The 23,996-nt window shown below is 54.6% G+C and overlaps 2 protein-coding genes across 3 annotated transcripts in view; both read left to right on the top strand.

The window, feature by feature from the left end:
• Ccl22 (C-C motif chemokine ligand 22) overlaps positions 1-2,681 on the top strand; it is a 5,798-nt gene extending 3,117 nt beyond the window's left edge. The window contains exon 3 of the mRNA XM_015488804.2: positions 1,022-2,681. Within this exon, the coding sequence (XP_015344290.1) occupies positions 1,022-1,106 (85 nt within the window). The 3' untranslated portion in view covers positions 1,107-2,681. The remainder of the gene's footprint in view (positions 1-1,021) is intronic.
• A 6,044-nt stretch (positions 2,682-8,725) lies between these two features.
• Positions 8,726-19,587, top strand: Cx3cl1 (C-X3-C motif chemokine ligand 1). 2 transcript variants are annotated; one of them, XM_015488675.2, is made up of 4 exons: positions 8,743-9,101; positions 12,960-12,995; positions 14,855-14,975; positions 16,804-19,587. In XM_015488675.2, exons 1-4 carry the CDS (start codon positions 9,032-9,034, stop codon positions 17,798-17,800), a joined length of 1,224 nt encoding a protein of 407 aa, XP_015344161.1. In that variant the 5' UTR covers positions 8,743-9,031; the 3' UTR covers positions 17,801-19,587. The 2 variants fall into 2 exon arrangements, with proteins under 2 accessions (XP_015344162.1, XP_015344161.1); XM_015488676.2 differs by lacking the exon at positions 12,960-12,995 and having other exon boundaries at positions 8,726-9,101.
• Positions 19,588-23,996: the final 4,409 nt, after the last annotated feature.

Raw genomic sequence — 23,996 nt, 5'->3', positions numbered from 1 at the left:
TTTTTTTTTTTTTTTTTTTTTTTTTTTTTTTTTTTTTTTTTTATGGTACAAGAGGATTGAACCCAAGGGTGCTTAACCACTGAGCCACGTCCCCAGCCTTTTAAATTTTTTATTTTGAGGCAGGGTCTCACTAAGTTTCTTAGGGCCTTGCTAAGGAGCTAAGGCTGGCCTCAAACCTGTGATCTTCCTGCCTCAGCCTCCCAAGTCACTGGGATTTTAGGCATGTGCCACTATGTCCAGTGACCTCAGTTTCTTCAGTTTCTGTAAAATGGGTCGAATAATAGGACCTCAATGGGTTATTGTGAGAATTAAGAAAATCCGTGTAGCCGGGCACCATGATTCACAAATGTAATCCCCCAGTGGCTCGGGAGGTTGAGACAGGAGGATCATGAATTCAAAGACACAGCCTCAGTGAACAATGAGGCACTAGCAACTCAGGGAGACCCTGTCTCTAATTAAAATACAAAATAGGGCTGGGGATGTGGCCTAGTGGCCGAGTGCCCCTGAGTTCAATCCCTGGTACCCCGCCCCTTGCCCAAAACAAAGAAAATCAGTGTAAAAAAATCATGCCAGCTCCTGGTGTAACTATATAGCACCTACTATGTGCTGCAGCACTTCAGTGTGTAATTTTTTGAGTACTTGAGTTTGCATTAACTCATCAAATTTTCATCAACTTTACACTATGATTATCATCCCCATCTTACACCTGTGGAAACTGAGGCTCAGAGAAGTTAAGCGACTTGCTAACAAGTGGCCAGGTTAGAGCTGAACTCAGGAGAGGCTGGCTCCAAAGTCCACCACCCAACCCTCTGGGGCTCTGGGGGGTGGAGCATGGCCTGACCAGGCAGTCAAGGCTGGGGACCGAGGGGCGGAGGATCCCGAAAGCCCTTCCTGCTCCCTTCTCTTCTTCTGCTTGAGAAATGAGGTTTGCATACAGTAGGTGGGCCATAAATGCTAAGGTCCTGGGGTGTGTGCTGGATGCTAATGCTGCCACCGTCTCCCTGGCATCTCCTCCCTCCAGCTTGCAAACCATCAGGGACCGGGAGATCTGTGCCAACCCCAAATTGCCCTGGGTGAAAAGGATCATTCAGAAGTTACAAGAGTGAGAAGGTCCCAGATGACCACGGCCTTGGCTTTCCGAAGGCTCGGCGAGCCCTCCCTCTCCGCCATCATGGCAGCTGCCAAACAGAAGCCTGTGCCAGCGACTCCGCATTCCCCGAGCTTCGTCCCGACAGCTGTCCCCTCAGCCAGGCCTCCTGGCCACCTCTCCTCCCCTGGGGCAGTCTCTGCCCTGGCTCCTCCTGGCTTCCGAGCTCCTGGACCTGCTCCCAGCCTCCAGGTCTGCTGGTCCCCTCCGGCCTTGTCCCCTCCCCTCCTGCACACTGAGCTGCAGCCTCCCGCCTCCCGTCCCAGCCCGTCATTTGTACCCCTGGGCAAGTCCCTCTGAGGCCTTGCTTGCCTCGGCAGGCCACGATGGGGTTTCATTCTGTGACTTTCCTGGTCCCCAACAGACTCAACCTCAGTCTGCTCGGGATCTGGGGCTGCCTGCTGTCCGGCCCTCCTGGTTAGGCCACGGTCCCCATCTGTGTTACTCTGTCTGCTGGTCTCCAGGCCCTGGGCCTGAATCCAAGAGTAGCAAGGGGCCCCGGGCTGAATCAACAAGAATAATGTCCCCCCATCTTTCACCAAAAGGATGTAATCCTTCAACACAGACTCAGGTCACTAGAAAGGGGACAGCTGTGTCAATTGTGAATTCCCAAATTTGCCCAAATTCATCCCCCCCCCCGTGCCAAATTTTTGCTATCTACTGGGTCTTTTTTTTAAAAAAAAAATCTTAGTTTTAATTTTAATTTTTTTTTTCTCTCTTTTTGGCTCTGGGGATTGAACTAGGCAAGCGCTCTGCCGCTGAGGTGCCTGCCCAGCGCGGCTTGGGCTTCTTGCTCTTTTTCTTCCCTCAGACTTGGTGGCCCTCTGACATCCAGCACTCAGGCCCGAGCTCCACCCCACGCCACCTCCCGCCTCCTTCCCTAAATAGCTGATAACCGAATTCATGCTGTGGTGTCAACGACTACCTGACTTGGTATTATAAGCTCCAGTTATTTATATGTGAAGAGAATGTAACTACTTAAGAGGAAATGAAAGAATAGGGGGATTTCAGGAATTGGGTGGGAGGGGACAAGGTCCTGGCCTGCGAGGCGGCTGGCATGGTGGGGCAGCTGTGGGGGGGTTTACAGTGACGTGAAGGAGTCCGTCTGCAGGTGGTTGGGGGCAGGCTAAGAACTGGGACTCGGGACTTACCTGTGCCTCCCTGGGGACAGCAGTGTCACAGGTGGTGGGAGTCCTTTCTGAGGAACTCAGTGGGTGATTGGAACTGTGTGACCCCTGAGGAGATGGGGGCCCCACTCTAGGCCTCACCTGAGGAGGGAGGAGGAGAAGAGCCGCCTCAGGGGGCTGTGAAGGGCTCAGGGTCAGTGTGTAGGGAGGGACGGATTGCCAGCCTCGTTGCTGCGTCTCTCGGGGCCTCTGTCCTTCCGGGAGCCCCCGTTATCCGCCTGCCACAGGCCCTGCTCACCTGCCTGCTGCCTGTGAGCAGAGCCCTCACCTGCCCTGGGGTCTCCTTCCTTGCTGCCCACCCCCTCTGCTGCTCAGACTTGCTGGAAAATAAATCCTCTTAAATAGTGTTTGCTGTGGCTTTTGGTGTTTTCTGTTCCCGCAAGATGGTGCACGGAGTCCCCCTCTCTCCCACTGGGAAGCCTTGACACTGAGATAGAGAGGACTTGTCAAGGTCCCCAGAGAGGGGATACAGGGCTGAGGGGCAACCACTCAGGGGCCAACAAGGAGGCCCAGACATTTCCCCAGAGCCCCACCCCCCAGCCCACACTGGGACCCGCTGTTAGGAGGATTTGAAGAGGCCATTTATTTAGTCCCCAAGTCGAGAGACTGAAGCAGCACAGTCATTCAACCACCCAGCCTTAGCCTTCCTGACCGCAGGGATGCTAGGAAACGGCCAGCTGTGTGTCCAGGAGGAGGAGGAAGCGGGTCCGGGGCTCACTGGGTGCTGGACTCCTTGGGGGTCCTCAGCTGTCCATGGTCCTGGCCCTTCCCTGGAGCTCTGGATACAGCTCATCCACTCTGCTGAGACAACAAAGAAGGCCTTCTGCCCTTGGATGCCTTCATTATTTCCCAAGCATAAGCAGCAGTTCTGTGGATGTCTGGCCACAAGTGTCCTTTGTCCCCATATCTGCCTCTCACAATGCAATTTCCAGGGCAGCAGCCCCAGACACCCAGAGCACTTGCCAGAAAGAAGCATCTGGAAGGGCACATATTGTGGATTCTGACAAATATAGGAACTCTCCCTGGCTGGGCAGCTGGAGCAAGGTGCTGTGCCCCTCTGAGCCTCAGTCTGTCTCATCAACAAGGGACAGAAAAGTCTATGTCAGTTCATGTGACAGTCAGAATCCAATGAGACAGGAAGGCAAGGAGAGCCCAGTAACAAAGTGGGGGACTTGAATGGACCTTTCTCCAAAGAAGATACTCAGCAACTCAGTGAGACCCTGTCTCTAAATACAAAATAGGGCTGGGAATGCAGCTCCGTGGTCGACTGCCCCTGAGTTCAATCCCCAGGACCAAAACAAACAAATACATGAAAGATACTCAATGCCACCAATCATTGGGAAATACAAATCAAACCACAATGACATACCACAGCACACCCATCAGGATGGCTACTATCAAACCAACCAACAAAAAAGCTACTGTGGAGGCTGAGGCAGAAGGGTTGCAAAGTTTGAGACCAGCCTTTCAAAATCACAAAGGGCTGGGGATGTAGCTCAGTGGTCAAGGACTTGCCTATCATGCCTGAGGTCCTAGGCGAACCCCAGCACGGCAAAAACAAATGAAAGACCCAGACAGGAACAAGTGTTGGGGAAGGTGTTGAGAAATTGGCACTCTTTCATGCTGGTGGTGGGAAATAGAAAATGTTGCAGCTGCAGTTCTTTAAAAAAATTAAATAGAATTATATGATCCAGCAATTGCACTTCTGGGTAGGTCTACAAAAAAAAAAAAAAAAGAAAGAAAGAAAGAAAAAGAAAAGAAAAAGAGCAGAGTGTCAAAGAGATATGTGAACATTCAGTTCATTTGCAGCACCCTTGGTAATAGTCCAAAAGTGTAAATAGCCAAGTGTCCATCAGCACATGAGCCAATAAACACAGGATGTATCCATCCCATGGAATACCACTCGACCCCCAAAGGAGAGAAGTCTGATACATGTGACATCTGGATGAACCTGGAGGACATTACATTAAGTGAAATAAGCCAGTCACAAAATGACACGCGTTGTTTCTTTTGAAGGGGGTTCTTAGAGTAGTCAAGATCCCAGAGGCAGGAGGTAGAACGGTGGCAACCTGGGACAGAGGTGAGTAGGGGGGAGGTGAGCATGGGAGTTGGTGTTTAGTACGTTAGAGTCTCAGTTTGTAAAGGTGAAAAACGTCTGGAGGTGACATGTGGAGGTAGTAGTGCAACAGTGTGAAGCCACTCGCTGCCACCAAAGGGCACACTTACAATGGTTAGGATGGTTTGGATGCGCTCTTCTCAGCCCCTGGAGATGGTGGGCGGGGCCCCAGCCTTCTTTCTCCTTGGGCCCTGCAGGGGTCCCTGCAGGACCCGGGGCTCCCCACCCTCCTTTCCACAGCTGGGGATCCCCCTCCTGTGTCACAGTCACAGCACCAACTCTCTGGGGCACCCAGATGGGGTCCCAACCACCTGCAGCCTGGCGATGTGTGTGCGCAGGGACAAATCCACCCCCAACACCCCTGGCCCTTCCAGAAGAAGCCCCCTGCGGCAGCCTGGGGACGTCCACCTGCCCAGTTGTTACCCTGGTTACCCTCAGCTGGAAGCCTTCCCAGCCCCCTTTCTCTCAGCTCCAAGACCCTCCGCAGTCTGGGGCAGCCGCGGGCCCCCCACAACTCCCTTCTGGGAGCCAGTGGCGTCCGATTACTCCCCGGCCCCCAATGGGTCCACCTCGGTTAGGATTTTCTCTCTGTCAAGATCCTGCCTCTGTGCGCACCGCACTCCAGGCCCCAGCTCGCTTGCAACTCGCAGGGGAATCCTCCTCCCGCACCCGGCCCCAGCCACCCCTCAACCTCGGGGAGCCCCAGAACAGCGGCGCCACCTGCTCGCGGGCGCCCCCTGGGGGCACCACGCGGAGTGCGCCGCATTACTCCCGGTAGATTGTTGGCAAGACCACGTCTCCGGTGCCTGATCAGCCTGCAGATCTAACTTCTAGTTTACAGGAAATGCATAGGATAAAGGAACACATTAGATGACTCACGGGAAATAACGAGATGAATTAAGAATGAGAACATTTTTTAGAAAAGTGGTCTTGACTCTTCAAAAGGTCAACACCTATAATCCCAGTGGCTCTGGAGGCTGAGGCAGGAGGATCGCAAGTTCAAAGGATCCCAAAGGATCTTTAGGGAGGCCCTAAGGAATTTAGTGAGACCCTGTCTCAAAATATAAAAAGGGCTGGGATGCGGCTCAGTTGTTGAGCGCCCCTGGATTCAATCCCCAGTACCAAAAGAACAACAATAACAATAACAATAAAAAGATCATAAAAACGTGCAGGTGATCTAAAAAGAAATAATCATATGTAACACATGAATCTCAACTGGATCCTCATTCAAAAAATAAAAGCAAGAAGGGAAGGACGGAAGGGAGGTAGAGAAGATGAAGGAGGGAAGGAGAAGAAGGTATAAAATATACTTTCCAGCCCTCATGGTGGCACCTATCTGTAATCCTAGCAACTTGAGGAGGCTGGGACAGGAGGATTAAAAATTCAAGGCCGGCCTTAGCAACTTAGCAAAACCTGGTCTTAAAATTTAAAAATAAATAGAGTAAATAAAACTGGGAATATAGCTCATTGGTAAAGTACCCTCGGATTCAATCACCAATCCAAAAAGAAAAGGGAAAAAAAAAAAACTCTAAAACCATTCTAGTAGTAACTGGAGAAATTGGAATTTGAACTGGGTGTAAGATGACATCCACAAGTCATTGTTAATGTGAGGTGGAATAATAGCATCATGCTGTGCTTTTGTTCTAGGAGATGCGAGCTGATATATTTAGGGGCTCAGTGTGGAGCAGTCATCCCATCCACTCTGCAATAATTTAGCCAAAAAAATAAAATAAATAAATAAAGATGAAGCAGATATGGAAGAACCTCACCATTGAGCCTCAATGGTGGAAATACAAAAGTGCTTTGTACCATTCCTTCCTGTGCATTGTTTGAAATTTTCCAAACCAGATATTGATTGGATAAAGCTTAACCTCTGCTCAGTTTTGGATTGAAACGTCCTCCCTCTCTCTCTCTCTCTCTCTCTCTCTCTCTCTCTCTCCCTCCTTTCTTGTTCCCCTGCCCCAGCCCCACGGCCTTAGTGCTCCCGAGGCCTTCTTCCCCCCACTGGGCTGAGCCCTTGGGGACAAGGACTTCAGTGTTTTTATCTCTGGGTCCCCATCCCATGACAGTTCCCCACACTAACAGCAAACACTAACCGCTCCTGCAATTTTGTGTCTTGGCACCTAAGGGATCTAAACCCACTTGGCCCTCATAGTGGGGCCGGAGGCAGGGAGGGCAGCCTCGGGGTCTTAAGCCCAAACCCCGGAACCAGCCAGCTGAGGCAAACCCAGACTCCTCCACTTCCTACTGATGATCTTTGGGAAGTGTCTTACCTTCAGCACATGCCTCAGTTTCCCTTCCACAAAATAGACTCTGAGAGCCATGTTTTTGCTTATACTTTGGGTTTGTTGGGATGATCACATAAAAACAGTTATTCTGGTGCTGGGCCTCAGACCTAGGCCTCATGCATGCTAGGCAAGCACTGTACCACTGAGCAACACCCCAGTCTCGGGGAAAGCTCTTAAAATAGTGCCTGGCAGCCCAGTGAGGTGGCACACATCTGTCATCCCATCGGCTGGGGAGGCTGAGACTGAAGGATTTGGAGTTCAAAGTCAGCCTCAGCAACGGCGAGATGCTAAGCAACTCAGTGAGACCCTGTCTCTAAATAAAATACAGAATAGGGCTGGGGATGGGGCTCAGTAGTCGAGTGCCCCTGAGTTCAATCCCCAGTACCCACCCCCCAAAAAGTGGCTGGCTTAGAGTCCATGTGATTTGTCTGAATAGGGCAGGATGCTGCAGACATCACACAGAAATAGCGCCCCGTGCCCCAGCAGCTAATCCCAAAGCCCTCACTCTCTGACCACTCCTGTCTCCCCAGTGCTGGGGATCAAACCAAGGGCCCTGCAGGACCTGCAAGTGCTGTATCACTGGGCTACCCCACCCCACCCCAGCCTGGGGCCTACTCTGGGGCCAGAGGAACAAGGGCCTCTATTCCTGTCCTTTATGAGGTCGGGGCTTCCCAGGATGCCTCCCCTTCTCTTTCCTCCCTCACTTCCTTCCACCTTCCTCACCGCCTTCTCCTTCTGCTTTCTCCTCCTTCCCCCATTCCTCCCCCTCCTCACCCTTCCTGCTCTCACATGGCAGAGCATCTCCGTTTTTATCACCTTCCCTGGGACCAGTTTCTCCAGCTGTAAAACGAGGAGTTGGAAGGTGCGAAGGTGAAGTTCCTGGATCTCTTATCTGCAAGGCCTGGGGCAGGTTCTCTGGGCCCCAGTGGACATTTGACCTCTACCAAGGGGGCTCCCCCAATTAAGGAGTGTCCAGCCTCTCGGCCTCACACCCCAGAGTGTCCATCTGTGCCTGGGTGGAGGTGACTGAAGACAGAGCGAGTCTCCCTGGCCATGGAGCGAGCCGTGGTCACTCTGCTCAGCCCAACCTGTACCAGCCCGGGACACTGGCTCCTAGACAAACTGGTTTTCCCTCTGGCTGTCTGCCCAGAGAGAACCAGCCCCACACAATCCCCTGCGGCCTGAGGCTGGGCCAGGCTCCTGCTGCCCTGCCTCCAGGGAAGGCTGCTCTGAGGTGGGCCTCAATCCCCGGCCTGCTGGTCCTGCCAGTTTCATGGAGAGGACACCTACAAGTCCAGAGCCAGGAAGTCCAGCCCCCAGGGGACTAACCAGACTTACTCCAAGACCAAGACAAGAAGTCCCAAAGAAGGCAGGACCTCTACAGAGTTAAGGAGTCACGGGCAGGGTTGGCAGTGCATTTCCACAGACTGGCAGGGGACAGAGCAGGAGATGGGCGTGGATTCAAAGCAAGAAAGGAGGCTGAGGAGCAGGAGGCAGGGAGGCCAGAGTCCTTTTCTCTGGCCCAGGCTGCCCCTGCACCTCACGCCCCCTCTTCTCCTGGCAGCCAGGGGTGGGGGGTGGGTTCTCCACCCTGATGTTTTGTAGACCTGGATGTTTCTGCCCCCTCTCTGGACCTCAGCCTCCTCATCTGGCCATTTGAAGTGGGACTGGGTCATTCATTCAGCAAACACTGCATGGAGCACCTACTGTTTGCCTGACCCTGTGCTGAGCTCAGGAGACGACTGATGAGCGAGGTTCCCAGAGCTCAGAGTTTGGGGCTTGGGTTTGGAGGTTGGGGGCCCATCACCGTGTGGGAGGGATACCTCCCAGGCCAAAAGGGAGCAGGGGACACCCAGGTGGGCTGCGTGACTCTCTATTCGCCTGTCCTGCGATCCTTTCACTGATTGTCCAGTTAGGAAGGAGGACAAGGACCTGTGCTACCTCCCAGGGGAGGTGGCCTGTGCGCAGCGGAGGAGACACGCCCTTTGAGCCCGGCAGGCCGGGTCCAGTCGCTCGGTGCCAGGACAGGAGGACAGGCGGACAGGAGGACAGCAGCAGCCAGGACCCTGCCGCCGCCCCTGGCCGCCTGTTCCCTGGCAACCTCGGAGGAATCCAGCCCCGGCTCCTTCCTCTCCCCTCCCACCGCCGCCTGCGGGGGCTGGGGGCGGAGGCAGCCGAGCCCCATTATAAAAAGCGACAGAGCTCCAGCGGCGGAGGGACAGCACTGAGCTCCTCCAACGCGTGGACGCAGCCGCCTGCCCTGGCCGGGCCCAGATCCTCGCCAGCCTCCGCCATGGCTCCGACGCCTCTCGCCTGGCTGCTGAGCCTGGCCACACTCTGCCATCTGACCATCCTAGTGGCCGGTGAGTGGGGCCTGGCCTCGCCAGCGGGCGGGGGAGCCAGCCCCTGTTTGGCGCCAGGACTTGACCCCGGGACCCCTGGCCGCTGCCTGGAGAGGCCCAGGGGATGCGCGGGAGGGGGCTGGGCACCTCCCTGGCCGGGATGCAGGGCTGTTCCTCCTTGGGGACAGATTTCCACCCTCCAGCGAGTGTCCCTGCCTGGCCCTGTGAGCAACATCGCTACCTACAGGGGTGCGGGTGGCACAAGGGTTCCAGGTGTGGCTATGCCAGGAGGGTGGGGGCCAGGAGAAGCCCGAGGGGGCCCCTGTGGTGCAGGTGTGGGGCCCTGGCTGACAGTGGCCTGGGTTTTCCCACTTAGGTTTAAAGTGTCACCTGCAGTCTGGTCCCAGACCAGGGTGCAGGTAGGGCTGGCTCCTGCCCCAATGTCAAGGGCCCAGGAGTAAGGGAACCAGGGCAGTGAAGGCCAAGGTCACTGCTGCTCACGGATAGGCTGGTGGCTCTAGGGGTCTGTAGCCGGGTCCACCCCCTCCAGATGGCCTCCTCCTCCAAGCACAGCTTGGATTATGCTGTCACCTCCAGTCCCTTGCTTTCTGGAGCCCAGGACCTGGTAGGACCAAGTGTAGCCCTCCTACCTGATGTGGGTAAGACAGAGGCCCAGAGAGGTTTGAAAACTGGCCTGAGGATGCACCAAGGGGGACTGGAGAGGCCAAGACCTATGGGACTTGATGCAGGAGCTTTGCGCTCACCACCTCTCTGGGCCACCTGTCCCCAGGTTGGCCCCCCAGCCTTCTGGCAGGTTAATGCTCAGAGAAGGTGAGACTCTGCCTTAGGAAGAATGAGAGAGAACGCGAGAGTGAGAACCTGTGGCCTGGGTCCAGAATATCTCCGTGGAGCAAACCCCACAGTGGGACAGGGGACAGGCGGGTGCGTGGGCAGGTAGGTGGGGTGGTGGCAGCCTACAGCTGCTGGCTTCCTGCTATCTGAGCTGGGCCTGGAAGCCTGAGGTGTTTGAGGACATTGAGCACTGGAAGGTGAGGAGTCAGGAAGAAGTTCCTTGGCTATCACTTTGCTGTGTGTCCCTGAGTAGGGTCTTGTCTTCTCTGGTCTTATCCACTGCACCTTTAAAAATAGCTATTGCCTCCTTGGTAACGAGGCTGCAGTATCTATGAGGATATTTTGCAGAGGGAGGAGGATTACTTTTACTCAACTGATGTAGGTAATTCTATGCTAGATAGAAAGAGAACCCCAGGGGCTCCTGAGGCTTAAAGACCAGCCCATTCCTGCCTTGATCTTGGTCACTGACATTGCTGGGCATCCTTTCAGCCTTTCTGAGCCTCTCCTATAAAACTGAGCATTCAACCCAGCCCACCCTGGAGGTCCCCCAGGAGGGGACTCAGGATTCATGGTTGCTGCCTGGCTGGTGCAGGGCAGCTGCGTCAGTTCCCAAATGTGGGTTTGCAGGGCTGTCAGGAGGGGAGCTTCTGCGCTTTATATAACAAACCTGCAGATGCAAGTCGGAGCAGAGGATTTTTCTCACCAAGCACTGACGCATTCACTCCCACTCAAGTCCCGACAAGAAAGAGGAAAAAAATCTGTTTTAAGCAGCTGTAGTCCTGTCCCCCTGCTTAGCGGTTGGGGGTAGAGGGGGTGGGCAGGGGAGGGTAAATTCAGAGTGTCAGATCCAGGTCCCTGTCAAACTTAAATAAAAATTCCTCTAGTTCTCTGCTGGTTCAGGTTTTTCTATGCCACGTACGAAGCACTTCCTTTGGCATTTCTACCCTTTATTGCACAAATGTGGATTGGTTGCGGGTTAGGTGACGAGCACAGTTCTAGATGCTGGGACCACATCAGTGAATGAAAGGGTCAAAAGTCCCAGCCCCAGTGTGCTGGAATGTAACTGGACAGACAATATGTAAATTAAAAGGTTAAAAAAAAAAGTTAAAAGGTAAAAAAAAATTTAAAACACCGTGATTAAAAAAAAAATAGAGGAGAGAAGAGCCATAGGGGCAGTGGGCCAGGGCAGTGGTCCTTCGTCATGGTTTTGCATCCAAGATGGGGGGACATTTGGCAATTTCTGGAGACTTTTTTTTTTCTTTTTGCTACTGGAGATTGAACCCAGGGGAGCTCTATTGCTGAGTCACATCCTTGACCTTTTTATGTTTTTATTTTCTATTTTGAGACAGGGTCTCACTAAGTTGCTGAGGGTAGCCTCAAACCTGTGATCCTCCTGCCTCTGCCTCCTAAGTCTCTGGGTGTGCACAGCTGTGCCCAACTTGGAGACACTTTTGGTTGTTCCAAAGGTCCCAGTGTTTGTGATTCAGGGTGCTACTGAGGTTTAGTGGGCAGAGACCAGGGGTGCTGTGACATCCTAAGCTCACGGGATAGTCCTCCTCAACAAAGGATCATCTGCTCCCAAATATCAGTAGGGTCGCTGTTGAGAGACCCTGCTCTAATGGCAGAATGCTTCAGACCTTAAAAAAATTGCTCATGCTCACACCTTGCCTGTGAAGCTGTGGTTATCACGTCCGTTTTACAGAGAAGGAAACTGAGGCTCTGAGAGACCCACAGAGGCCACACAGCTGAGCCAGGGCCCATGCCCTGTCTTCAGCACCCTGCCCAGGGACCCACACCGTGCCGCCTCGGAGGCCTCTTTGCAGGCCTGGAGGGCTTCTTCCAGGGAGCCTCCCTGATCTCCTGCAGTTGGAAGTGGTCTCTCCTTCCTGTCAACCCCAGTATGTCTGTGGTATGTTCTGGAACATGGTGTTTCTACCAGGCGCCCATGGCAACCTAGAATACTGGGATGTCTGGGAGCTGAGTAGAAAATCAGCTCCCTACTGAGCAGCTGTGTGGCCTTGGGCAAGTGGTCTAACCTCTGGTTCTCAGCTTCTGCATCTGGAAAACGGGAATAGAATATCCCTTTGCAGGGATGTTAGGAATTAATGAGTGCAAATGTGTATGTGCTGCATATAGGGTCTGACACCTGTAGGTGCTCAACAACAACAACAACACACACACAAACCCAACTGTTTTTGTTTTCTTGTGTGTGTTCGCCTGTCCATCAGCCTAGCAGCCTTCTGAGGGCCAGGCTGGCCTTGTTTACCGCCCCCCCCCCCCGTGCCTCCTAGCACCCAGCACAGGGTCTAGGGAGGCGAAGGAACCAAACTTTGTGGTTAACTGGGTACATATGGTGATTTGGTGTCAGTCCCATTTATTGGAACTGAGGTGCTGTCTTCAGTCCCAGCACCTGTGGGGAAAGAGCCTACCAGGGTTCAGGAGAACAGGACCTAAAAAAATTTGTATATCCTCAAAAAATTGGAGCAAGTGTCGGCTGCCTCCGGATGGGGGAGGGAGGATGGAGGGATGGAGGATGGATGGGTGAATGGCTGGGGAGGAGGATGGACCGCAGAAAGCAGGTGGGAGGGTGAGATGAAGGGAAGCTGAGCATGGACAGGTGGTAGGTGGGTGAGTGGGGGGCGGGCAGCTGGATGAATGGGGAATGAGTGGCAGGTAGATAGGTGGGTGGGGCTGAGCAGGAGATTGACTGGAGGGGGAAGATAGAGGGTGGGTGGATAGATAGAGGGGTGGGTGGAGAGATGGGTGGGTGGGTGGGTGAGGGAGGGATGAGTGGGTGGCAGAGTGGAAGGGGGAGGGATGAGTGGATAGTAGGTGGGAACATAAAGAGGGATAGGTAGATGGAGACATTAGTTCATTCTGTGAATATTAATATTGAGTTCCCACCTTGGGCTTGATGCTGCAAAAAACTGTGACACCAAGACAGACAAGCTCCCTGCTGTCCTGATACTCAGTGGACAGTTAGTAGGGGGCTGGCTGGGTGACTGGTGGCATTATCTCTATTTGTAGAAACTTCAGCCCCCGGAAGTGAAAGGCCTCCCCCAGGTTAGCAACTCAGCCATCCTGGTGGGACCGAATGTCCTGCCGGCCCGTGGAGGAGGGTGGGGGCTTTGGGGCAGAGTGTCTGTGTGGCTTTTCCTAGATGGAGGCCTCCGTGGCTTCCCCGTCCTGGATGTGGGGGCTCCCCTCCCACCTGCGGCCCTGCTTATCTTATGTCACTCAGGGACACGGTTTTTCTGGGGCTTCCCCAGGACGACACCTGCCACACCAATTCAGGGGCTACTGCCTGCTCCCCTCAAGAGACCCTAAGAGGCTGCTGCTGAGTCATTCTGAGGTCCCACTGGGGAAAAAGGAGGATGACAACTCCGCACGGTCACTTTCACATCCTGTCTCCTTGCAGAGTAGAGCAGCCCCTCCTGTCCGTCCTAGGAAGGGGCTGTTCCTGGAAGTGCTGCCCTTTGGTGACCCAGCCCAGAGCTGCAGGCTCTGCCCACCCTCCCGCAGGTGGCCTGGGCCAAGGCTAAGGGGAGTGACGGGGCAAGGAGGCAGCAGATTCTAGGAAGAGTGAGTGTGTGTATGTGTGTGTGTGTGTGTGTGTGTGGTGTGTGCATGCGCACGTCCACCGTGTGTAAGTGTGTGAGCAGGCCGTGTTTTGGTGGAACGGAGGGATCAGCCCTGAAGAGCTAGCTCAGATCAGGCCTGTCTCTCCACTCCACTGCCCTGGAAGGTTCTAGATGTTTGCAAAACTCTCCGGGGTCTTTGCTGCTGCTGGACATAACCTTGACCCAGATGTGAGACTCAAGCTCTTCCCCATTTTGACACCCATTTTCCCTGAGCTTCTACCAAACAGACCAAATTCTGCTGGAGATTTTAGAAGAATGGGAAAGGCAGAATGCAGTGCAGACAACTTCAATGTTTCTATCAGACGACTGGGTTTAGTTACCCCACCACTCCTGGGGTTCCACTCTGGTTCCTCTTGCCACCCACCATCTGCACCCCTGCCATGCCTGCCCTTCCAGCTCCTTCCCTCCCCCTTCCTCCTCTTGCTCCTGGGACTCCGGATGCCTCTTTTCTTCTCTAAAACTCATTCTGCAAACAAAGGGGCACCTCTTCTGCAGACCCCACCTTCTTAGAAGGCACCTGTTACCTGCATGTTTATAAACTATGTTATCTAGTGGACACGGTGATGCACACCTGTAATCCCAGCAGCTCAGGAGGCTGAGGAGGAGGATCTGAGTTCAAAGTCAGCCTCAGCAAGGGTGAGGCACCAGGCGACCCAGTAAGACGAGACCCTGTCTCTAAATAAAATACAAGATAGGGCTGGGGATGTGGCTCAGTGGTCCAGTGCCCCTGAGTTCAACCCCCCTCTCAAAAAAATTACAAAGTTCTTTTTATCTGGCACATAGCAAGTTTTTATTTTTGGTTTTTTTTTTTTTTTTTTGAGGGAGGGGGTGTTAATACCAGGGATTGAACTCAGGGGCACTCAACCCCTGAGCCAGGTCCCCAGCCCTACTTTGCATATTATTTAGGGTCTCACTGAGTTGCTTAGCAGCTCTCTTTTGCTGAGGCTGGCTTTGAACTTGTGATCCTCCTGCCTCAGCCTTCCAGCTGCTGGGATTACAGGCATGCACCACCTCGCCTGGCTAGATAAAAAGAGCTTTGTAAACAAGAATTTACTTCCCCTAGCCCTTACCACAGCCTTAGCAGGTGGGTGCTACAGTTGTCCCTATGTGGCATAAAACTCAGGCCTAGTGACATCAAGAGGCGGGGGCTGAGTCCAGTGCCTCAAAAGCCAGCGCTGGGACGGGTTTCTGGCTTAGGCGGTGTGGCAGAGGCGGGCTGGCCTGGGGATGGGCAGCCAGAGGCCATGAGTAGTCCTGCTGACCCAGGCCTTGTTGACACAGGACAGCACCACGGTGTGACGAAATGCAACATCACGTGCAGCACGATGACCCGACCAATCCCCGTGAATTTACTCATCGGCTATTGGAAGAACCCGGAGTCCTGCGGCAGGCGCGCTGTCGTGTAGGTACTCCCCTCACAACCCTCCCACGTGGGTCCCAGGCCCCCACGTGGTCCCCATCCGCACCTGTGCACCTCACCCTGGGCTCCCACCAAAGGCCTTGGCAAATGCTCCCCTTGCTCCCGGGCTGCAGGCCACCTCAGGGACCTTAATATCTGGGCCACCTGACCAAGGTGGGGAGTGGCTTCCTGAATGGCCCAGGGTGGCCAAGGGGCAGGGCCGTGGCTTGCGGCCTGCGGCAGCCACCCAGGGCTCATTGCTCCTGGGCTGCAGTGTGTAGTCCACAGCCCCCAACCCTGCTGGGTCTTGAGGGAAGGAACACGCGGCATCCCGACAGGGCACACTAGGCCCCGACAGACTGGGTGCAAGTCCTGCCCTTGCCTGTGACTGGCCTGGTGGCCTGGTCACACTGCTTAACCCCAACCCTTGGCTTCCTCCTCGGTAAGATGAAGATGAAAGAGACAATGTAATTCATGGCTTGGCAGGATGCCTGGACCCCACCAGGATCATTATGGCCATTTGGTGGATGAGGAAACAAACGGGGCCCTGAGGGACTTGGGAAGGGGCCAAGCTGAGCCGTTCTCTCCCTGGCCATCCTGGTCACTTACTCCCCCCACCCCAGTGCCCCTGTGGGTAACTGCCTAGCTCCGCAGCTCTGAGACCCTTCCACAGGGCTCTCTTTTGGGTCCTCAAGCAGCCTCAACCAGACCGCAGGCCAGGGACAGGAAATGGCCAGTAGCCATCTGTTGTCCAGGCTCTGCTCAAGGAAGTTCAGAGCTTCCTGCCCTCGGCCATGCAGCTCCTTCGAGGCTCAAGGTGTGGCACATGCTCCTGCCTGACCTCTTTGCTCGCTGGTCAAAGATCACTTCTGCCAGATGCCCCCAAATTATTATTTCTGTTTTCTGGGTAAAGGGGAATTGGCGGGAGGGGATCATGGTGAGGATCACCCCGGTTTCCTGGACTTCTCTGGCTTCTCAGAACACCAGGGCCAGGCTCCTCTGAGCCTCAGTTTCCTCATCTGGAAAATGGGGATGATCCTGGCATCTGGGTTGCCAGCCGGGTAGGAAGTACACAGACCACGGCACGGAGCAAGAGCCCCAGGCTGCTCCACGCTTTAGACTCAGTGGGTGGTCCAGCTGCACCCAGCTGGAAGACACTCAGGACCCCCACGGGCTCCCAGAAGGCCTTCAGCCTGAGCACACATGAGGAGGGGGAGGGGTCTGGTGGGTGGTGGCGGCCATGAAATGGGGGGAGAGGAACAACAGGGCTTTGAGGCATGGGGTCTTTTCCAGAGTGAGAGTCCCCAACACAGAGCTTCCTTATCACACACCTGACTTCAAAAAATAGCGGTGACATTCCCTCCCCATCAGGGAGAGCCCCTGCCTCCAGGGTGACGGCAGGATCATCAGTGTGGGTGATATTTTCAGCTTTTCCTGACTTCCTACTCCGGGTACTCCTTTGACATAACTTTGTTTTTTGCTTTTTTTTTTTTTTTTTGAAGTTTTACCTTTTATTTATTTTTTTTAAACAATATAAGAAGTAGGGCCACCAAGCTGGCCCCTTTTGCCTAGGACTTCCCTGGTTTAGAAAGAGAATGTCTTCCAACAGGATTTTTCTGGGGCCTGGGTCAGCCCCACTCCTGCTGCCGGGCATTTCTGTCTCCAGGCCCCCCGTGAGGTTTGGTGGGCCAGGGGCGTGATCCCGGGGCCCTCGGGCCGGGGAGCCAGGAAGGAGTCTGCTGGCCTGCTGGGCCCAGGCAGCCCCCACTCCCACCTCCCCGGCGCTCTTGGTCTCTGGGCATCACTGGGTCCCTGTCTCCCTCCCTTGCAGCTTGGAGACCAAAAGGCACAAATATTTCTGTGCCGACCCAAAGGAGAAGTGGGTCCAAGAAGCAATGAAGCATCTAAACCGCTCGGCTCACACTCAAAATGGCGGCACGTTTGAGAAGCAAATTGGCTCAGAGCCCACGATCACCCCAGCCACCACCGAGGGACAGTCCCATCCTGCATTCTCTGAGCCTGAAGCCACAGGGGAAGGCAATAGTTTGGAGGTGACGACTTCTTCTCAGGAGGCCCAGAGGTCCATGGGGACTTCCCCACAGCTGCCAGTGGGGACGACGGACTCCTCAGGGTACAGGTCAACCCCGACGTCAAAGGCTCCAGAGGAAAGGCCACCCGCTGGGCCAAGGAGCACTGAGCCGGTCGAGACAGCTGTGGCCTCTACCACTGTTGCCCAGCAGAGCCAAACTGGGCCTGGCCTCCGGGTCATAAAGGCCCACTCTGAGACCCACTCCACCCAGGTCCTCTCCATGGAGCCCCCCTCCACCCAGACCCCCGACATGTCATACCCAGCCCTCGAGGAGACCACCCTGTCTAAAGGCCAGCCCACATCGGGCAGGGGACAGACCCCTAGTCCAGAGACCTCTCCAGGGCCTGAGGAGATGAGTCCTGTCTCAACACCCGGGGGTGCGTCCCAGGACTCGGGGCCTGGAAAGATGACCCACGCTCCTGTGGTCCCTGTCTCCTCTGAAGGGACCCCTAGCCAGGAGCCAGTGGCTTCAGGCAGCTGGGCCCCCAAAACTAATACCCAGAGGTTGACTAATACGTCTGGCCCTATCAATACTGACCCTGGCCCCCAGGAAGCCACCCGAAGGCAGGCAGTGGGGCTGCTGGCCTTCCTCGGCCTCCTCTTCTGCCTGGGGGTGGCCATGTTCGCCTACCAAAGCCTCCAGGGCTGCCCCCGCAAGATGGCGGGAGAGATGGTGGAAGGCCTTCGCTATGTCCCCCGGAGCTGTGGCAGTAACTCCTATGTCCTGGTGCCAGTGTGAGCTGGCCACCTGCCTGTGTCCCGTTGTTTGATTCAGACAGCTGCCTGGGGACCCCATCCTCATTCCCACCCTCACCCCAGGGCCTGGCCTGAGCTGGGATGATGGAGCCTGGGAGGCGGGATCTCCTGGTGCAAGCTGCTCGGTGCCCCCAGGAGTGGCCCCGGGAGGCCACCCTTGACCACTGTCAACCTACGAGGGACAGAAGGAGCGGCCTCCAACTCACCCAAACCCGAGAACCCTCCTCTGCTGCTGGCTGGTTAGAGGTTCCCTTGGACACGGTCCCAGCCCCCAGTGAACAATTATTTATTGAACGCCCAGCCCCCTCTGACCCTCCCTGTGAGGACTGCCCTCCTCCCATCTCAAGATGAGTGACAGGCCAGGCCCTCGGTCCCCTCCCCAGACCTCTGTGTCTCTTGGTCCTGCTGCACTTGCCAGTCACCCCGGCCAGCTGCGGTGCTATCTCCCCCTGTCCCTTGTACAGAGCCCACCCCGCAACAGGGGCCATGTCTTTCTTGCATGAGGCTCGTGTGGTGTTCCCAGACCTGCTCTGGGAGAAGCCCCTGGCACCGTGGGGAGGGAGCTGAGGTCATTTAGTGGCATGGATGTTTTTCCTCCTGGGTCTCCTCTGTGCAGTGAAGGAACTCTGAGTTGGTGGCTGGGGTCCACTCCACCCACCCGCCCACCCAGCAAAAGGAAGGGGGGATGGGGGTCCGTGCCATGGCTGTACTGCTGACTCCCAGACTTCTGCGAGACCCTCTCCCCGGCCCCTCAGTGCTGCCTGAGCCTCGTCCGCAGAGCACTTAGAGGGTCTCTGCCACTCCTGACTCCTGGGGGACCTGCAAAGGGCCATTTGATAGTTCAGGTCCTGTGCTGTGGGTCCCCAAGTGGGGGCTGGCCTGGGGGACCTGTGGGAACAGAGGAAGCCCCTCCTTGTCCAGGCTCTGCGCTGACAGGAGGACCCGTGTATGTTGGGGGGAATGTCAGCCGCCACCCGCCCAAGAGGGGCCAAGCAGTCTGTGGAAGGTGCCAGGGAAAGTCCAGAGCGTTCTCTGGGTGTGACCTGAGGGCGTGTGCAGGGTGGCTCCCTGTGGCGCACACTCCCAGGCTCCCTCCCGCCTCCCTCTCTCCTGGAGAGCCCAGCTCCCTGGGTGCTGTCCCTCACCTGACTCCGCTGCAGGCAGGGCCAGGAATTCCCGTGAGGACCTCAGGAGTCCTGTGTTTAGCTCTGGAAGGGACTCTGCCCTGGGGGAGAGGGGCGAGGGAGGGTGATTGTGACCACAAAGTCCTGGGTTCCCTTTTGGACTGCTGGAGATCCTGTCAGGCCTGGAGGTGAGCTGTTCGGCTGGACCTACAGACCTAGGCCTCTAGGGCCCCTGTGGCAGCTCACCCCTCCCTCTGGCTGTCCCCAAGACTGACCTTTGCTCTCTACTGAGGAGCCTCTGCAGGGCTGGGCTGCACCAGGTGGCTGCTCAGAGGAAGTCAACCCAGCTGGGCCACCTGCCCTTCCCCCGGCTGTCAGGAGCCTGGCCTAGGTGGGTCTCTCCCCTCAGGTGGGGACTCCTGACAGGAGTCAGAGGGCAGGGTGGGGTGCACTCTGCGCTGGCTTCTTGTTGGGACATCCCTCCCGTGTAAGAAGGCTGCTGGACGAGGTCCCCTCGGCAGGACATGCACAGAGACACTCTGGGAAGGATCTTGAAGGAGTTGATTGGTATTTTTGCTTTTCAACCCTCATTACCAATGTCTGTGCCATTTTGTATTTTATTAATAAAACTCAAAAGTCTTGTGAATCAAATAAGGGTGATTTCTCTGGGGCAGGCCCCAGCGGGGTGGAACAGGGACAGGCCTCGCCCTGTATGGGCCCTGGGAAGCCCCATCTCCAGCCTGCCTGGAGCAGGGGACGGGAACTTTGACAACTAGCAGGAGGGAGAAGGGGTACTGGGGATGCAGCTTAGGAGGGCTGGGCTCTGGCCGGGTCTATTCTGCCAGCTGTGTGAAGCTGGGCCAGCGTCTTTACCTCTCTGGGCCTGTTTAAAAGTGGATGTGAGGGCTGGGGTTGTGACTCGGTAGTGGAGCGCTTGCCTAGCATGCATGAGGCACTGGGTTCGATCCCCAGCACCATATTAAAAAAAAAAAAAAAGGATGTGAGATGTCTTCTGTCTGGTAAGACTCAGAATCCTCTATGAAACCCTACCCCAGGCCCCCTGAGCCACCACCCCAGGGACCCTGTTATCACCGTCAGTGACCCAGTGACTCATGAAGCAAACTGGGCCACGTTTTCCTCTTTACTACCTTGGTTCGTTCCTGATTAAAACAAAGATTAATGAGGGTTAGAACATCTCAAAGGACCTACGAGTCCACGGATGTGACCCAAGTGTGAGCCTCCTAGTGGCCCCTCAGCTGCCCCAGGTCAAGTCCAGCCTGTTGACAGACAGTATTTCATGGATTCTAAGAAGCACTTTTTTCCCCACGGTGACAGGTTGGGAATTGGAATTTGCTTTGCAATCAACGGCTCATCATAGCTTCATTAATTAATTAGATATCAGGACATCCTACCATTAATGACATTTTTGATTCAATGCCTACATGGTACTTTTAAAAATCAGAGGCAACATTTAAAAATCAGAAATGCACACGGGGACTCCCTTTCCTACATCTTCTCAGTGTCATAGAAGATCTGGCCTCACAGACTCACAATCCCCCAGGGGGGCAGTGGGCAGGGGCCGCAGGTGGGGCAGGCCAGGGTGAGACCACCCCCTCTCCTCGGGTGCTTCAGTTACCACTGACTGTCTCTTTTCTCTTGTTCTTATAAGATGATTTTCTCTGAACCCAAGTCTCCATCAAAAGTAGGTAGGTCAGCCGGGTGTGGTATCTCCCGCCTGTGATCCCAGCCACTGGGGAGGCTGAGGCAGGAGGATCCTGAGTTCAAAGCCAGCCTCAGCAAAAGCAAGGTGATAAGCAACTCAGTGAGACGCTGTTTCTAAATAAAATACACAATAGGGCTGGGGATGTGGCTCAGTGGTCAAGTGCCCCTGAGTTCAATCCCCCGTACCCCTCCCCTCAAAAAAGTAGGTAGGTCAAGAAAGCCAGACCACGATAGGCACCCAATTTCTTTGCCCTGACGTCCTCTGACCTCCACTGACCTCCACATCTTATTACCTACCAAGCCCCGTGGAGGCTGGGTTTGCAGTTTCTGCAGGATTCTGTATTCGCTGCCCCTCCGCCAGAGGCAGAGGCCAGTTTCCGCATGGCAGTGCTGGGACCCTCCCCTCTAGGTGACGTGGGACCCTCCAACAGGCTCAGGAAGAGGCTGAGAGGGACAGACCTGGATTTGGGCTCAGAGCAATTCCCCAGGGACCTGGCAATATTTGTGCCGTTTTCTTTTCTCTTTCAGTTCCAGAGTTCCAGGAAGCGATTCCCAGCCCTGGTCCCGCGTCGGGATGGGGCTGTTGTTGTATAATGTCATGTGCAATAACAATCGATCGCTGTCACTGACTGACTGGGCCAGGTGCCAGGCAGTGTGCTAAGTTATCTATGTGCCCAAGGATGTGGGACTCCCTCAAGGTCACACAGCTTTTAAGCAGCTGAGCTGGGTACGACCCAAAGTCTTTTTCCAGAATTTGAATCTTAAGCGCTGTTTCTAAAAGTGTCACTGGCCGATTCTTAAAAGTAGAACCCTGTGGAATTCAGGCTCAGGAGCCGGAGTCGGGGGACCTGGGAACTGTCCCCCGGAGCTGCAGCCCCTGTTCTGCCCAGAATCACGCCCCACAACCTGGGCTCTCAGGTCCCTTGGCAGCTGCCCTTGGCCTCCTGCCCTTTCTGTTAGTTCCTCTTTGCTCTGCTCTGTCCTCTGTACATTCCCCAAAAGGGTGAGGCCAGGCAGAAAAACAGAAATGAACGGCTGGGAATTCCCAACTTCAGGCTGAACAACAAGGTCCTGGGGGATGGGGGGGAGTGTGAGTGTGTGTGTGTGTGTGTGTGTGTGCTCACACTCCGTGCTCACATGCCCAGCTGCTCCTGCCTGTGGGAGGCAGAGCTCCGGGACCACCAGAGCCCCCTTGATTTCAGCTCAGTCATGTGCTTTCCTGATTCATCATGATTCAACTGCAGAAACTTAAGACAAGATCGAGTGCCAGGCTGGATTTCCTGAGCTGCCAGCAAAGTTCAATGGCTGGAACCCAAGAGCTTCCTCCTTCTTCTTGCCAAACTGGGGGTGGTACTGCCTCTGGACCCAGGAGAATTCTGGAACAGCACGTGTTTTAGAAGAGATGCCCTCTCTCTCCCCTCTTCAGGGGGTCCTGTCATCCTCAGAGGACAGAGTAGAATTATTTGCAGTGAACATCTTGTTTTCTAACAATATAGGAGCAGAATATAACATGGGGCTCTTTGGCCGTGTGACTTTGGGCAAGTGACTTAACCTCTCTGGGCCCTGGTTTTCTCCTTTGTAAAAGGGAAATAATATTTCGTGTGTAAAGATATCATGAGACAATTGTCTAATGCTTAAGAAAAATGCCGTGCCTATTGGGGCTCTCAGTAAATAGAATCTATGATTATGCAATAGATGTTTCCAAAGGACTTGAGACATTCTATTTCCTTTTTTTTTTTTCTTCTTTTGAGATGGGGTATCACTGTGTTGCCTGGACTCTTCTTGAACTCCTAGGCCATCCTCCTACCTCAGCCTCCTGAGTGGCCGGGATTACCAGCAAACACCACCTACCAGGCTTGAAACATCTTATTTCTATCTGAGTTTGTGGCTTGGTACCCAAGCAAGGGTGTAGAATCACAGGATATCAAAAAAGAAGCTAAATCCTCCTGGTTTTCAGTAAAGTCAATGAAGGAATGTTATGAAATCCTTAAGCAGATAAGAGTAACTTGTGATGTGCCCGGTCTCCCCCAAACTAATACCTACTGGTCAAGTTGATACAACTTTTCTCCTCTCAATTGTATTTGAACTTGGCAAGGTCAAAATTCATGAATCACAGCTTAAATAAAACCAGACTAACAAGAGGACTTGGAACAAAAAAGGAAGTTAATAAGTTTTCAAGTCCTTGGAGACTGGGATGGGCAGTCTCTGGTGTATATTGGCTCACTGCCCCTGGGCAAATGACCCAGCCACTCTTCCTGACCCCCTGAAGTTGGTGGGGCCAAGTGACCAGTTCTGGTTAGGAACCTGGGAGTGGAACCAGTGTGTGACTTCTAATTGCTGGGAGCACACTCATGAGAGCCACTAGCACCTTGGGCACAGCACTTGGCCGGTCTCCAGAAAACGACTGGATCCCGGGTTAGAGGTGACTTGGACCTCTGGCCATGAAAGAGCTGATCTATGTGGACATGTAGGGTGAGGAAGAAATAGGCTTCTGTAGTTTTAAGCCAGGGAGTGTTGGAGGTTACTCGTTACCGCAGCAGAACGCAGCCTGTCCTGACAGACACCACTATCAGGAAGAAAAAGTACACCATCCTTCGGCTAAGCTGGCTCCACTTGTCAGTCACTTCATGCTGCTAGTAAGAGGCTTGGGGACGACGTCTTCACTGAGGCAGATGCCCTCTCCACCCTTCAGCTTGCTCCCCTTAGTTCACCCTCTTTGCCCCTGAGGTGCATGTCCACTGAAGCTACTGGCTGGCTCTGGGTTCACCTGAAACTCTCAGTGAGGGCAACTGAAAAGAAGGGTTTGGGGTTTTTCCGAAATACATTGGTGCTCAGGGTTCTAGTGGCCTGGGTCTGCTTCATGAGATGAAGAAATAACCAGGGAGCCGGGTGTGGTGGTGCACACCTGTAATCCCAGTGACCCGGGAGACTGAGGAGGCGGGATTGCAAGTTCGAGGCCAGCCTCGGGGATTTAGTGAGACCTGATGTCAAAATAAATTTAAAAGGGCTGGGGATGTAACTTAATGGTAGAGAGTGCCCCTGGGCTCAGCCCCTGGTACTGCAATAAGTAAATAAACAGGGAAAAGAAAACTAAACCCGGCGGTGTGGGGCACCACCTCTTTGCCAGGAAACCTGGTCAGCCATTCTTTTGAGTGTCTCGGGAGCCCAGAAAACAAACCAGAGCACTGTGGGCCCGTGGGCACAGGTCTTGGGCCATCAGGCACTGTTCTGGGAGCCACCAAGGGCCTTCTGTGTCTGGGCCTCTGGAGGATTTGCACTGGCCAGCCGACCCCCATCACCTGCCCACCCCCATCACCTGCCCCTCCCTCTGCC

The sequence above is a fragment of the Marmota marmota genome, unplaced genomic scaffold (assembly GCF_001458135.2).
Source record: "Marmota marmota marmota unplaced genomic scaffold, marMar, whole genome shotgun sequence".
In the NCBI taxonomy this organism is placed as follows: domain Eukaryota; kingdom Metazoa; phylum Chordata; class Mammalia; order Rodentia; family Sciuridae; genus Marmota; species Marmota marmota.
Note: the sequence above shows the minus strand (reverse complement) of the source record. Positions and strands in the feature narration are given on the sequence as shown.